The sequence below is a fragment of the Vanessa tameamea genome, chromosome 2 (assembly GCF_037043105.1).
Source record: "Vanessa tameamea isolate UH-Manoa-2023 chromosome 2, ilVanTame1 primary haplotype, whole genome shotgun sequence".
Lineage (NCBI taxonomy): Eukaryota > Metazoa > Arthropoda > Insecta > Lepidoptera > Nymphalidae > Vanessa > Vanessa tameamea.
The window spans coordinates 10012163-10028135 of record NC_087310.1 but is presented as its reverse complement, the minus strand read 5'-3'; the positions used below and the strand labels follow the sequence as shown (position 1 = coordinate 10028135).

The following is a 15973-nucleotide window of genomic DNA, read 5'->3' as shown; positions in this document are numbered from 1 at the left end:
CGAAAACAGTAACAAACGGCCATGCCCCGATTTGCATGATTGTACAATCACTGAAAAGTAGTTTTTATTTCACTGCGCTTCTAGTTTATCGGAGTTTTATTGCGAATCTCCTTGATCCTCTGTTTTCCTGGTAATTCCGTTTCGCATTCCGACCAGAGGATTTTCTGTAACAAAATTTATTTATTTATTTATTCTTATATTTGCATCTTCACAGACGTGCCTTTGGTGTATCTTATCTTTAATTTGTGTTGGTTATTTTAGTATCTTTTTTTAAAATCATATATTTCTTCAAAAAATAGTACAGTTAAAATATATAATTTTCAATTTCATTAAATTATTTTCATTATATTATCATAAATTAATATATATGATGTTGAATTTAGTTATTTTATATAATATTTTTCATAATTAAGTTTATATTCAATTATATCCCATCTTTATACGTTCACAGAAATAATACTTTAAATTTGAACCAAAAATAATTTTCCAAAAAAATTCAATTAGTAATTCAAATAAGTATAATAAAATAATATGACTGTGTATCAAGTATTTGTATCATTAAAGAACTCTCAACGAGTAAATGCCTTCACCAATTTTCTTAAATATGATTACCACCTTACTGGTTGTCTACCTCTTTTACAATTCATTTTTAAGTCCATTTTTTCATTTTTTTTCCTTTTATTTTTGTTAAGATTTTTGTTTTTCTTTTATTTTTGTTAAGATTTTTGTTTTCCTTTTATTTTTGTTAAGATTGTTTATAATTTCTTCAAACTGTGATGCAGTCTTGGAAAATAATACAATGTCATCAGAAAATCTTAAGTAACTAAAGTAGTTACCATTTCTATTTAAACCAGTCGTCCGTGTGAGTTTTTCGACGCGACGTCGTCGCGTGCTTTAACGATAAGTTATATACGTTGAAAGATCGCGAGTGGATCAATAGTTGGTACTAATTTCATAAATTTAACATTTTGTTTTTTATTTATATGCTTTTACGAGGGACAGCCGCGACCTAAGGTACGTAATAAAAGAAAATATATTGTTTCTATTTTATTATTTTTCAATATAATGTTCCTCAAGTGAAATACATTTCTCACATCTCGCATACAATGCCTTTAACCCACACGAAAAAAATTCGGTATCTTTCTCTACAAAATTACTATCAATCGCAGTTTTCATTTCATTGTCATCTGCAAATCTACATCCCTGTAAGTCCTTTTTCAAATTAGAAAAGTGGAAAAAATCGCTAGGTGCCAGGTCTGGGCTATATAGAGGGTGGTCAGTCTCTGAAAACCCCGTGTCTTTCAGGGCTTGCCTCGCATCATGTTTGGAGTAAACGGGCGCGTTGTCTTATAGAAAGAGCTCTCCGTGCGTCAGTTTCTCACGTCGTTTCTGTACAATAGCCTCGCGAACCTGAGTCATTAAATTGGCTTAATATTGGTCATTCATCGAAGTTCCCCAGAAAAATTAATGTTACCTCTTTTTAATATTAGTGTGATGTCTCGAAATTATATTTAACTTCTTCAAAAAATATATACTTCCCTTTTTTCTCTGAAAAAGAAAAGTAATAATTTTCTGGCTTCTTACACTAGCCATAAATAACTCAATAAAGGATTTTCCTTTCATATTTAAACTTCATACAACTTTTTGATTTAACATTCATATATATCAAAAATAATAAGAAATATATAATTTAATATTTTCCTGTATAAGCTTTAGTATACAGTAGCAGAAGTTTATAAAATAGTTCACATCATTAAGGGTCTCCTGATGGAAAGTGATTACCACCGCCTATGAACATCTGCAACACCGGGGGGCTTGCAGGTGCGTTACAGTCTTTTAAGAAATGTGTACGTTCTTTTCTTTACTTTTTTTAGAATTTTGACGCGATGTACGATGGCAAAATTTAACAAGCAAGCAATTGGTCGAAATATTCCCCGTGAAAAATGCGGTAGAAGATGCGGAGTGATCCAACATCTCTATACAAAGCCAAAGGATCAAACAAGTCGGAAAGGGCTTGATCATCGATAATTCATGCCTAGAGGTTAAGCAATACTCCATTTGAGATCGAATTTGTATAGTTTTAGACGATGGGCCGAGATGAAGAACCATCCTACCTTGCTGAGCATACCATGAGCTTTTTAGATGCTAATTTGGCTTTAACTTCCAATTAGCCGCGGAACTGAATGAGGTTCGAAACACCAACGCCTAGTATTCCGATATTAGCTATGGCAGTAATAGGAATTTTCTCAAACCGCGGAGATACGATAAATACATTTTTATGTCTTTTTGGGGTTGAATTTGACTAGGCTTAACCGGCTCTAGTCTGAGACTTTGTTAACAAAGACTCGATTTGAGACACAAGTTTGTTCCAGATTTCGTTGATGGTTGATGTATTCCCGAGAAATATTAGGATGGCCGGTGCATAAGATATCTATGGTAATGTCGTCTGCATATCAGTGAATCTTGTTGATTTGCAACAAGTCATTGATATGTAGAAGAAACAGAGTAGCCTTGTGGAACACCAAAATTGACGAATTTTAAGTCAGAGAATTATATTCCAGAATGCGATATTTACATCACAAGACGCTGATGCGTCCAGTCGTGCGATGGAACAAGTCATCGATGGGTACTGTAGAATACGGAATGAACAGTTACATACCCTGAAGCACTACATCGGCGACAGACTCAGCAACAATGTTTGGATCTTCCAACAAAAATCCCATGTAATGATAAAGTGGTATCAGTCGAAGAGGACATCTGAGTGTTGGTAGGAAGAGCAAGACCGGTTTCGCAGTCTCCAGGTAAAAGTGAACGGAGTTTAAGTTGCTCCGCTTGCCCCGAACAGTGACGAGCGCAAAATTGCCTACTCCACAGAATTCGAAGGGAAGCCTGGGCATCCCTGTTCAGTTGGTGCATGTCCTGAGCATGGATGCTCAGTAAGAAAACAAGTTCTACTCAATCATTATGTTTTTTACCATCCGTCTAAGACTCGCACATACCGGACGAAAAGCGGCACTTACCCAGGCGTGCCGGCACATGCAGTTGCAACCCGAAAGTATTCAGCACTACCACTAGGTACTCATTTTACTCGCGTTTCAGATTGCGTTAAGAAAATCAGAGAATCACTGAGACCGACTGAAACAATCCTGACTGGATGTAGAATAGTCAATTTAAAAATAAAATACTCTTTACAGATTTTTTTTATAAAGCCGTTGGCGCGCAGGGAAACATAACAGACGAGGAATACATTTGAAGTTCTTAAAAATTATTATTCAATTATAAACGTTACGATAATAGGTTGGTTTTCGTAACTTTTTCAGAAACATTGTTTTTTGAGCCACAACATATAAAAAATACGACACCATATTTTTTTCTTCTACCGGACACTAAAGCCAATCCTTTTCTCTATCTGAACAAGCGTTGCAAAAGACATTGCTTATTATTGGCCTTACGTGAACACGATACTCAGAGAACAAAGATTTCATCAATAGTATTATGTTTCATTTTTAAACAAAATATTTCTGCTATTGTATCAAATAACAAAAATTCTTACAAATAAATAAATTTAATTGCTTTTATTATTTATTGCGACATATATACAAATATGTTTTTAATTATTGATGTCATTATAGAGATAATAAATAAAATATTTCATTATGAATGTCAGCAAGTAAAAAACAATTTGTATAAATACATAAATAACGTATTCGCAACGTATTTTATAAATATGTGCGTTATTGTTATACTTTATATTCTAATATTCTTATGTAATATTTATTATCTCTCTTACGAAACTTCCTTAACCAAAGATTCACATAACTAAACACTAGATCAACGAGGCATTTAATGAGAATATACACACACGACTTAGGGTTCGTTTAAAAAAATATATTTATCTTTAATACAACACGTCTGCATACATCTGTATATCATACAATATATTGGAACAGCAACATTTAAAGAAAACGTTTAAAATTAATTTGCATTTCAATTTCGTTGAATGATGAATTAGTGAGCAGTGTCAAATTAGTATCTTTATATCACATGATTTTTTTTTCTGTGTACTGCAATCACGTGAAAAATACAGAACGTATCCACAGCCCATCGACTCGATTTTTTTAAATTCCGTTAATTTTGCCTTTTTTGTTAAAAACCAAGCAAAGCGGGAGGGATAACCGCTAGTTTTAATTATATTTTAAAAACCGCCAAGACTCCAATACCTTTACAACCTATTTGCTGAGCCGGAAACAGGTTGTATTCATCAATTACATTTTACTATTTATTGTGCAAAATAATTTGTTTTGTAATGCAAGGTTTACTCACATTTTACAATTTTAACATTAGGCTCAAAATGGCATAAAATTATTGTTTAATTATAGTTCGTAAAGTTGGGATTGTGAACGCATTGACATTCATATAAATAATGATCTAATATTTTCTTTTCAAGAAATCTTAGTAACCGCTCGAAGTTTGGCATCGTTTATTGTGTACTTCAGTGCCTCGGAAAGCACGTAAAACTGATTCCGTCCCGCGGCTGAACTCTTCCGTCGTCTCAGATTTGCCGTTCCATCAGATTATGAGAAAAGGTATAGAATGTTGTTCTGTGTTTTCGTACACTTTTATGCTGCTCATGTCCTGCGTAGCGGGTTGGACTCCCTTGAGATTGGCTGTCGTGACTGAAATCGGCCAGGACTACATCATCATAACCAAGATAAATCCATGATAGTTATGTTAGTGAGTAATATATATCAGTAAAATTAAAAAAAATTTAAATAATTTATTACCTAAAATTTACCTAATACGTAATCGGTTCAAAAGTTTTTTAAGACTGATTGATAGTTGTTTTAACCCCGGTATTTTTTACATTTTCAAAAGTGATAAAAATATGTAAAATTAATTGAATACATTTTAACAACAATTTTTTAAACGGCGATATTAGGAAAAAAAATAAAATAAAAAATTAAATAATATTTACGTAATCAATTTAATATACCATGGCGACTTTATTCAGCCGCCAGACATGTCACAATAACAATTATCAACAACAATAGAAATGGGCGCAGGGGCTCCCGGTAGAAATAACATTCGCTCGAACACCGTCTCCACACTGGGGGCTCCAATGGCAACAATGAGTGCCGTCGAAAAATGGTTCGTTTTTCTTTTTCTCGAAGTGGTAGCAACAATTACCCTGACAATATACATAAGAATAGTTAACCTAGTCACTGAAACGTTGTAATGGGTAATGCATTTATAGAAATTCAAACATTTATGGGTCTCAAGGCTCATAGCATTTTTTGAGAGATTCACACAGACATTCCTACAGAGTTTGATTCTAGGTTTTTTAAAAGGTTATGTATGTATTTATTTGTGTATATGCATGTCTTATATTGATGAAATATTAAGTTTAAGTAGTGATATCTAAAAAAAAAATCACATCCAATATATGATTGCATAATATACACATACATATAAACATCAGTGTTAAACTCCTCTCCTCCTCCTCTTTATGATAAAAAAACTGCTTCGACTCAGTGTTAATTGAGTAGCGTGGGTACTAAAACGAAATCTTTTTTTTTCAATCGAATCGGCACATTGATATTACGATTCTTAAGATACCTAGTTTTATTCAATGTAAATAAACGACTTATTTGCATAAGATGCGAAGTTTTCCGACTCGAATCACGTAAATTAATTAACTTTGTAATTAAAAATCTAAAGACGAAATTTCTATCTCGCTGTTTTTCCAGTTGCTGCGCTTTCCGTTAATTGTCGAAATTAAAAGTTAAATCTCTTTTTGTGATTTACATATATTAGTTATACAAGTCATAGCGTTTTATTAAAATCTTTATTTGCAGGTATCGGGCAGGTAGGTCACCTGATCTCAAGTGAATACGGTCGCCAATGGACATTTTCAGAAACTGCTATCGCAATGTGGGCCTTTGAGTGTGTTGTGAGGTATCTGTCCGCTTCTTGAATAAGCGCATATTGTAATTTTGAGGAAACAATAGCAGTAATCTGGTTCCGTAGTTTGTCGGTACAAACAAAAAGTGGTAGAAGAAAACCAGGTATTCAGATGGTTGGGATGATATTTGAATAAATAATCAAAATCACCTAACGTTAAACGAGAACATAAAACGTCTCATATTATAAGGGTATTACATTTGAAACGTCGTTAGCTCCGACATTATATCAGCCAGAAAATAAGGCAAAATCACGAAGGGTCGGGTCTTTAGCATCAGTCGAAAATAAATCCATTTGAACCCCGTCGCGTTCGGCGAATAAACATAGCCGTCTGACAAGCAAAACGATTGATGACACTAAGCAAGTAAAAGCGATAATGCCTTATCTCAAAATTTCGAAATACTACTACCATGTATCAGATGAAATCGATAAGCAAAACTTGAATTAACTTCGTTTAATTGTACATGAGGACTTTCATTGAATTCGTAATTGAATTTAATCAATACTTAAGCGGTTAGACGAGTGAAAACCATTTTGTGCCTCGAAATATATTTGCTTTATGACCATCAATGAAGAAAAATAAATCGTCATTTAATGAAGAAGGAAAAATCTTCATTAAACGACTTATTCATTTAATATTAAAAGATATTCGAATGAAGTTTGATCGATATTAGTGTCTATTTCAAGTCTGAAGTGATTTTGTAATAAAATTGAAATTCTCTTCGATGATAGAGACGGCGTTTATACGGCTTTTTGCTCTAGCTTCGTCAAAGGATATTGCGTGGGAATCAATTCAGGTGCCGGGGTAATATACCTTTCTCTGAATATTAATCTTTCATAAAATGCGATCATTTTATTCTGATATTAAATCAATATTTTCGCAAGAATAATATTATGAGTAATATTCGACTTGTCATAAAGAAATCGATCTCTTATTCTAATATTTATGGAAACTAACTGTAAGATACCCGTTCATCTTGTGAGACGTAGCGATGTATTTGTTGGTCCGGGTCGGCACTATAGCAGGACTCTACAAAAGGTTTTCGTCGAGGCCGTGCGCCGACAGCAACTTCACATGCACGGCGCATCAGAACTGTTGGTTGATTTACCTGTAACAATTAAATTATATTATTGGATTTTAATTTTAATTATTTGGTGCTAAAACTAATATATCATTGATACTGATAATCTGCTGATAATCAGATTTTTATCAGCGACCGGCCCCGGCTTCCCACAGTTGAAACGCTGATACTAAATATACTATAGAATGTCTTTATATACAACGTTCACAGCTTTTTTGTCATAAGACAATACAAACCGCTATGTCCCTGCGTTTTAAAGCCGTAATATTTTCGATAATATTCGTTTAAATTACGTGCTGTGAAGGATCTATATTAAATGGATAACGTATTGCAGGTACTTAATTGGATAAGGATGAATGCTGTATTGATTAAAATCGCTTCAAAGTTAAATTATATTACAGTTTATTGCTATGCTAACGTAATATAAGTTAAAAATATATATAACCTATAAAATAATAATCTCGCCAAAAATATTAATCGTATTTATACGATGTCAGGGGAAGACCAAGTGTACACCACAGCAATACTAAATTTCAACTGAATCAGGGGAAAGTGATAAGTGAACGCATACAAAACGAACAAAAACAAGCATTAATTAAACGCGTCTGTACCTACCGTTAACGAATAATAGGTAGCGCGAGGGTCGTGTAATGTAATTGCTTACAAAAAAAAACTATAGACTACGGACTCAATATATACACGTTTTCACTTTTTAAGCGTTCGTTTAAACCAGTATTTAGAAAATAAATTCCAGCTTTGAATAATTATATGAAATTCAAGCAAAACGTAGACATTGAGCAGCGTTATTCATGTGAAAACTAAAATTTAATGGGTACAAATGATTTTCCAATTTCACCTGAAATTTTCATTTCGTTATGTAACAATCAATCATCTAGTATATCCTCTAAGGCAACAGCGATTGGTTTTTTCTTCAACAAGCAGGATTCCAATGTGCAGTCACCATGTCGTGGCACTTTCACTGGATCTTTCACTTTTATAGGCATCGGGTTGACTTCGCATTCAATAGACACATCACGAGGACATCGCGTCAGAAAGTTAACAGTTCCCAACAGCTTCGAATGCTCCTGATCCTGCATTCCGTTTCGCTTGAATGCGGACACTGGTAATTTGTTGACCTGCAATTTACAGTCAGCCTTAGTTTTTTTTTTTCTTTGATCTATTATGAATAATTTTCAAGTATCTATCGATTACTAGATGATTCATTTAATATTGAATAAGAGGCACTTGACAGGACAGTGCGCTATCATAAATCTAATATTAAGGACAACCCTTTCGTAAATTCATTAGTCACTGCCATAAGATGTCCTTTATAGACAAAATTGATTAATTAACGCACCAAAATGGGTCATCGCTTCTTAGAGACAGTAGCAGAGAGTTTCTTCATAGGTTTGACGGGTATAGCAAATGGGTAGTAGCTCCATGTCGCTGATTCCCAAGATTTACGAATGTAGGATATTCCTCCGCTCTCTCGAAAATTCTGATCTTGGATTCCATTTCGTTTAAATGCACTTGAGGGCATCGGGTTTACCTGTTGGCGGTATTTTCTGTAGTTACGTCTCAACATACATTAAGCCCGTTTATCTTTTTTCTTTTTAACAGGCAGCATTTCTTGTGTAATTTTCGGATATAATCTTCGAATGGGTTCAACGACAGTGTAAACACAGCACTCCTTCGTTTCGTCACCGGCGCACAAGTAACGAGTTGCGCCTCTGTAGCCATAGATTTTATCCTGTAAGCCGTTTCTACGGTACGCCGAGACCGGAAGTCTACCGTGACGCGTTGGAACATACCGTTCCTGAAACCAACAACTGAATAAATAACATCACTGAGTCCGTTGTTGGTTTCAGAAATCATAGTTCATTTGTTATCATTTATGTTACATAAATACATCAGTATATGGGGATATGTTGTCTAAAAATAATAACACAAACTTACGATTCGACCATCTTCGTACCGGTAGCAAGGGATGACGTATTTTGTCTTTATTGATTTGCAGGGATTGCATTTGTTACATGTGGGACAATATTCTTGAGATGAACAACACGTTTGTCGTCTTAAAGGTTCGGGTGAACGAGATTGTTTTGAACATTCGCTGCAACAATTGTAGTTAGTAGCATTTGTCTTTTTGTAACATTTTGTCTGTGGCTTTTCAACATATACAATTTCTCCTTTCTGACAGCGTGGTAAGGATGCACAGCATACAGGTGACCTTTCACAGCATTGATCAGGAACACATGGTGTTGCGAGCATCGGAGTCACCGCATAATTTTCCAATTCATCGAAACAATAAGCCATTTATATTAACGTTTTACAATTTTTGTCGTATTATTTATTTAGTTATAATTTTTTTTTAGTAAATATATCACTGAAATTTATAAAACATACTACGGTGAAAATAAAATTAAACTAGTCAAATCAAATTTAAATTGATTCTTATTTTTATATCTTTTTTAAATTATCGGCCAGTATTATTTATGTTTTATTTATCATAAGTTTTAACTTGTAATCTATATAAATATAAAAGCGAAATACCACTCGCTGATTAATCATGAAATCTCAGAAACTATAGCACCTAAAAACTTGAAATTGGCAGGCAAACTGGTAGGTAGGTCCCTTATAGGTTGTAGACAATAATACTCTTGCAGTTACCAACTGAAATAACTACGGATAAATCCGCGGGCACATCTAGTATTTTAATATAAATTTCTATGGAATCAAACTGTATATTATTGGATGTTTATTTATATAAGAAATAAACTTTCAGTTGGTATAGGATCTTAAAGAGCTGTTACAAAATTCCAAAGTAAAGCTCTCGGAAGCATTCGCAAACATTTGCAGGCGGCGCCTCCTTGTCGCCGCCGATTCGAAAATGCAATTTTCTCAATGCAAATCGAACGCCTCAGACAGATTTAATGCCTTTTACTTGCCGTTTCTGCTCATCATTTCCGGAGAGAATTCACGATTTCAAGATAGCCGCGTTTGTGGCATTCGGAGGATATTTGGCGAATTATCTTATTTAACCGTCTAGACGCTTTAGATCGACGAAATTAAATTTAAACGTTAAAATCAAAATCTATACTAATAGTTGATTTATACTATTATTTATATTTTGTCAAATTTAAAAGAATAGATCTTAGAATAATTGGGAAATAATTAAAAGAATTATGAATGATGTTGATAGAATTACGGATACTATGCTAAAGACATTTCATAATAAGGGACATTTTTGTTTCTACTTTTGAACCAAAAATATTATTTGGTAAAATTAAGTTTACTAATTGTATTTCTATAAATAAATTAAGAACTATTTTTAAAATTAAATTGGTACTCTCAGTATCAATTTGGTATTTTCAATTTACGGATCCAAGACTATTCCAAGCAAGGCGATATTGGTATATAAGCTCAAACTTGAACTAAAGAAGTTTAAAGTCTTCTCCTAAAAAAGTGACCTCAGGACATGACATGGATTATGCCCTAAAACATATCTAAATATGTATTCATATCTAATTCAAATTTTTATTATGAATACTTTTTTTATTATGAATAATTAGTGAGTTTGATAATCAGGTAATCCTCAAAATCATGAATATATTAAGATATTCTGCCGGCAAGCAGTAATACTTGGTATTGTCGTGTTCCGGTTTGAAGGGTGAGTGAGCCATTGTAACTACAGGCATAAGGGACATAATATTTTAGTTCTCAAGGTTGGTGATTTAGCTAAGTAATGGATGGTTAATATTTCTATCAGTGTCAATATATGGGCTTTAACATCAGGAGGCCCATTAACCGGTCCGCCTACCTATTACTTAAAAAAAAACAATTAAATAATCAAAGAAAGATTTATTTGACCTCATTTACCTATCGTAAATGATAACTAAAGTAATCAATTAATCGTGTTTTGAATTGATTTATTTGAAATGTGTTATTTTGTGTGAATTATTTTTTAATCTGTTCTTTCATTAAAAACAGAACTTCTCTTTAACAGAAAATACATTATCTCGCCTGACTATAAATTCAGTTTATTGGTGAGTAAGTGCACATAATCCTTTTATAAATTCATGCACTCTACGCTACATCTCCATATACATAAAAATGGATGATCGTGTATCTGTTTGAGATTAATAGACTTTGACACCGTTTAACCAATCACCCTGAAAATTGGCACATGCATGTATTTTCTCATAGCGAGATTTTATAGGATCCACTTTGTTGTAACTAGCAGCTGGATTGCGCTGCGGCACATCAACTTCTTTGCGTTCAACTGATCGCTAGGAAAATTGGTAAATAAAGACACGACAACGTCATTAAAAAATATATATATAAGTCGCAGCGTCAGATAATTAAATACTTTGATTGTAATCTCTTAGTTTTGAGATTTGATTCTGGATGGCCAGTGAAGTCAATCACTCTTTGTTACGTTAGAAAAACATAAAATGTCAGTTGTCAAGAAGGATAAGACAGATGTGGTCGCGGCCAATGAAATATTGTAAAAATCAATATACGATAATACAGCTATCGATTTGTTGTATTATTAGTGAATATGTATGACGAAGATTATGACCCCGAACCAAACAATATTGCCGGCTCGCCGTTATATATATATACCCGACTACTATTCTGCCGTGACTTCGTTTCGTATTATGGGGTTCGAAGGTGTTAGGCTTCATTACATATGTAGTATAAAACAAAGTCGTTTACCGCTGTCTGTCCCTGTGTATGCTTTCATCTTTAAAATTACACAACGAATTTTGATATGGATTGTTTTTAAATATATAGAGTGATTCAAGAGGAAGGTTTATATGTATACTATATGCATAATATAGTAGTGAAACACTGATTATTTTAGAGGTTTCTAAAGTTATGTCGTAAATAAATACATTTTTTTGCGCTTACTTTGCAAATGCTGGCTAAACCCTACGAGATAAATCAAAATAATGTACTACAATATTGTACACCTTAAAAAGGTCCACAAAAAAGGCTACAACGATATATATCTATACTGTCTCTACTGAAATAACGAGAAATAATGACTTATTTTCGAAGCGATTTTAAGGCATACCTACAGCATTTAATGCTTATCCAATTAAGTACCTTAAATACATTGTGCATTTAATATAGATCAGCATGTAATTGAAACGAATATATTCGAAGATATTACTGATTTAAAACGTAGGGACATAGCGGTTTTTATTGTCTAATGACTGAAAAACTTTGAACGTTGTAAGACATTCTGTAGCATATTTTGTATCAGCATTGCGAAGCCGGAGCGGGTCGCTAGTCGGGTATAAAAAAGCTTATGTCCATCTTTGGGGATCAAACTGGCTTTATATTAAATTATATCAAATTCGGTTCAGTAGTTTGGCCAAAAAAGCGCAGCAGATAGTTACTTCCTCATGTATAATATAATTACAGATATCATTACTTCTTACTACACACAGTTCCGTTGAATTATACGAGTCCTTGTACAGGTTCTTTAATTTATTCTTACGACCCCTGACTTCCTTGCAGTGTAAGTGAATATAGAGAAGGATGACTGCCAATCTTTAAAGTAATGCTGCTTATTGTATTGCATGATATTTGCCCAAGAATAAAAATACTTTTAGCGTAATCCCGGCACTATACGTTGGAGCAGACATTCGTATCTTTGCACTTTCTATCAACAAATATGGAAACATCGCGTGAGTATTGACAAACATTATCGGATACACTTAAACTTTGTGGATTTTTAATGTGTGACTCTACTTAGCTTTATTTTTCATATTTGTTTGTCAAATTCATTTAATATTGTAGCAATTAAATAAAAAGTTAATAGTAGTTCTCATTATTTACTAATCACCAGCTCCCCATCCTTATTCTAGTAAGGGTCCACTTAAAACGACGAAAAATCTTATTTTTTGGATTAGGAACCAGCTCTGCCGTCCGCAGAACATCTCCCCAGACTTCCAAGCAACCTGATAAATGGCTTAGGAATTCATAAAGGACAAACCAACAAACATTAGAGTTTATTTATTTTTAAAAAAATAGCATTGTTAACTCTGTCATTTATGTTTTTTTTTCTGTTTGGATGTATACCCTGTACTTCCAGTTTGGTTAAATTTAAATGTCAAGAATAAATTAAACTCTGTTATTTGTTTGTAAAAATTTTATAGTCTGTGGTGTTACCTTTTCTGTTACGATTTACAATTTATAGATCCTAATAATAATTACATATCAACGGCAACTGATATCCTAACCTCAAAATTATTTTTATATTTCTGGATAGAATACAAATGCCGGCATTTCTAATGTTAATACGCACCTACATTGTCCTTAATTTATCAAAATCAATTCCCACACTGCCGTTTGAATCAAAATAGCATGCATAGAATATTGAACCATAAGTACTGACTGACATTATTTCACGTCATCGTTACAATGAAATGAGGCACACGATCGAATGACACAAAATGGTATCGAGTATAAAATGCGATGAGCGCGGGAAATGATACGATATTGTAACAAGACGCGTCATTTGTCAATAGAAGTGAGATTTAGTACACTTTTAGAGATCGCGTATAAACGAGCTATTTTTGTCGCTTACGTTATTTCGCTGGATTTTTATGTAAATATTAGCATTTGTGGGGAATCTGTGTAATGAAGCATCATTAACATGAATTTATGTTATTGCCTTTGGTTTTTATGTGATGTTTTTTTTGTTCTGATAGCATTTATTATTAAAAAAATATTGTCTACGTAGCCATAGTTCTTCATAGACTTAATTTTATCGGATAAATAGTCGAAACAAATTTTTATTAAACCCAAAACGTTTTTTCATTTCATTTATTACACGAATTCATAACTTCTATTTATTAATAATATCATAATGTGTAAAACTGCTAGATAGCTTACATCATTCTGTGATGTAGAGAAATAATACTGATATTTTAAAATATTTGTTAAACAGAATATTAATTTTATTTTAATTTAAGGGAGAAACAAGTATAGAAGCGGAAGACTTAGAATAAATGACGAATACCGAATTCAAAGATTACTAAACTTGGGGTGATAAAAACACATCGATAACATATATATTGCTTATTGGAAGAGCTATATATTCACCTGAAAGGGTTGGTAAAAATATACTAGTCGGTCTCCCGCGAAATCTTGCGTTTATTCAAAAGATTTTTTAGGAAGTTAGAAATCTATGACGGGTTTCGTTTTGATTTCATTTCATTGTAAACTGCAAGTCACCCATCTACATTTAGCGCGAAAATTATGAAACCTCTTTTAAATTCAATTTTTAATATCAAATGTATACTACATTAGTTCTGTTAGAATGTTTACATTTTTATTTATTTTTTTCTTAAACAGCCGTAGTACCGCTCTCTAACCGGCCAGTAACTTTTTACTAAATCGTAACAATTTAATAAATTGCAATCAAGAAACCTCTTTAATTTTCTGCAGATCTACGGCTGGAGTTCTTTAAAATGAGACTATAACCGATTTTCTATATGCAGCCATCGTCCCATAATCACTGGGACAAAAAAAGACTGACGCTATTATATAAGATATATAATAATATATAAGATGAGGAGTAGACTATTAACGATTTGCGCTGAAAGAAGTATTACTCATTCCCTACATCGCCTATGTGCCACTGACCTTTGAACTGGAACTAAGATGTTATGTACTTTCTAATACTATATAAAATACTATATTATTTTCAGATCTTAATATCCATTCACAGACAGTAAAAACATTAATACACGATGGTCAATTAATCTATAGAAGATTGTTTATGTAATAAAAAAAACGTGTTAAACATCCGATGTTTTAACTTTGTTGGTAGTCTTTGATTATCACATGGGTATATGAAATTTATTGTATTTTATTAACAAGGCATTTTGATTTTTTTACCTCGCTTCAATAGGGTAAATATTACTAATATACAAACATATAAAATTATTTTTTGCATAATTTATTTGTTCTTCATTAATGCTTATACAATTAAATATTATACTTATACTAAGCCTTATTTTGGCTTATACTAAGCCGTTAATTATATACAAATAAAAATGAAAAAAAAAAACTGTGCAAATCACGACCGTGTGTGGTGAGCATTCCGTTAACAAAAATGTTAACAGCATTTCCCCGTTTAATAGCGATTCCAATCTTCTGGAGAAAAAAATGAATTGTGGAATTAGACAGTATTTCAATAAAAACTCTAATTAGATTTCTTAATGAGGGTTTTTTTTGTGGCTTTTTTTTATGCCAAGGAGGCGCAAATTATTAAAGGGTGATTTATATTTGCTCACAAGTGACATGAATGGACAAACAGCTGCAGAAAACAAAACTCACAAGTTTATGAAGACAGTCCGTAACAAAACGTTTATAAAGCCCTCCTGTCAACGGCGGAGGCAATAAGACTAGGAAAATTAAATTACATAATTTAATAAAAAGTAAGATAAATTTTTAGCATAAAAAATTAAACTCGTAGTTTTAGATTGAATAGATGTTAAAAATACAAGGAAATCCATACAGTATATTCCCGTTGGACGTTTACTCGATGAACTCGAACCAAAAAGAGATTAACAAGGATTACTATGATTAATTACAGTTTCTGTTTAGAGTTTAAATATTGAATATCGATAAAAATCGTTAGTGCTAAATCTTACTCGGTACCGAATTACTACTCGACTGAAGTATAAGTTAAAAAAGTAAGATACTTGTCTAACTATTATTATTTAAAATAAGAATGAAGATAACGAGTAATCACTTACTGAGTAACTTAAGTAGTTTACTTGGTGGAAGGACTGTGGAACCCTATCTGGGTAGGTTTTCTTTCATTCATCTTATATTCTACCAACCAGTAGTAATACTTAGTATTGTTGTGTTCCGGTTTAAAAGGTGAGTGAGCTAGTGTACAAGAG

The 15973-nt window shown here is 32.8% G+C and overlaps 2 protein-coding genes across 5 annotated transcripts in view; both read right to left on the bottom strand.

Moving 5' to 3' along the window:
• The window catches only part of LOC113402043 (5'-deoxynucleotidase HDDC2), a 378551-nt gene that overhangs the window by 173220 nt on the left and 189358 nt on the right, over positions 1-15973 (bottom strand). The gene's annotated exons all lie outside the window — the stretch shown is intronic.
• LOC113402050 (keratin-associated protein 4-12-like) lies at positions 24-9458 on the bottom strand. 4 transcript variants are annotated; one of them, XR_010309497.1, is made up of 4 exons: positions 9000-9458; positions 6930-7070; positions 4976-5188; positions 4657-4676 (listed from the first exon to the last, which is right to left on the bottom strand). XR_010309497.1 is itself a non-coding variant. In XM_064218274.1 (3 exons), the coding sequence occupies exons 1-3, from the start codon at positions 9357-9359 to the stop codon at positions 81-83; spliced, it is 585 nt and encodes a 194-aa protein (XP_064074344.1). In that variant the 5' UTR covers positions 9360-9454; the 3' UTR covers positions 24-80. The 4 variants fall into 4 exon arrangements, 3 of the variants coding, with proteins under 3 accessions (XP_064074344.1, XP_026497953.1, XP_064074371.1); XM_064218274.1 differs by lacking the exons at positions 4657-4676; positions 4976-5188 and adding an exon at positions 24-164 and having other exon boundaries at positions 9000-9454; XM_026642168.2 differs by lacking the exon at positions 4657-4676 and having other exon boundaries at positions 4971-5188.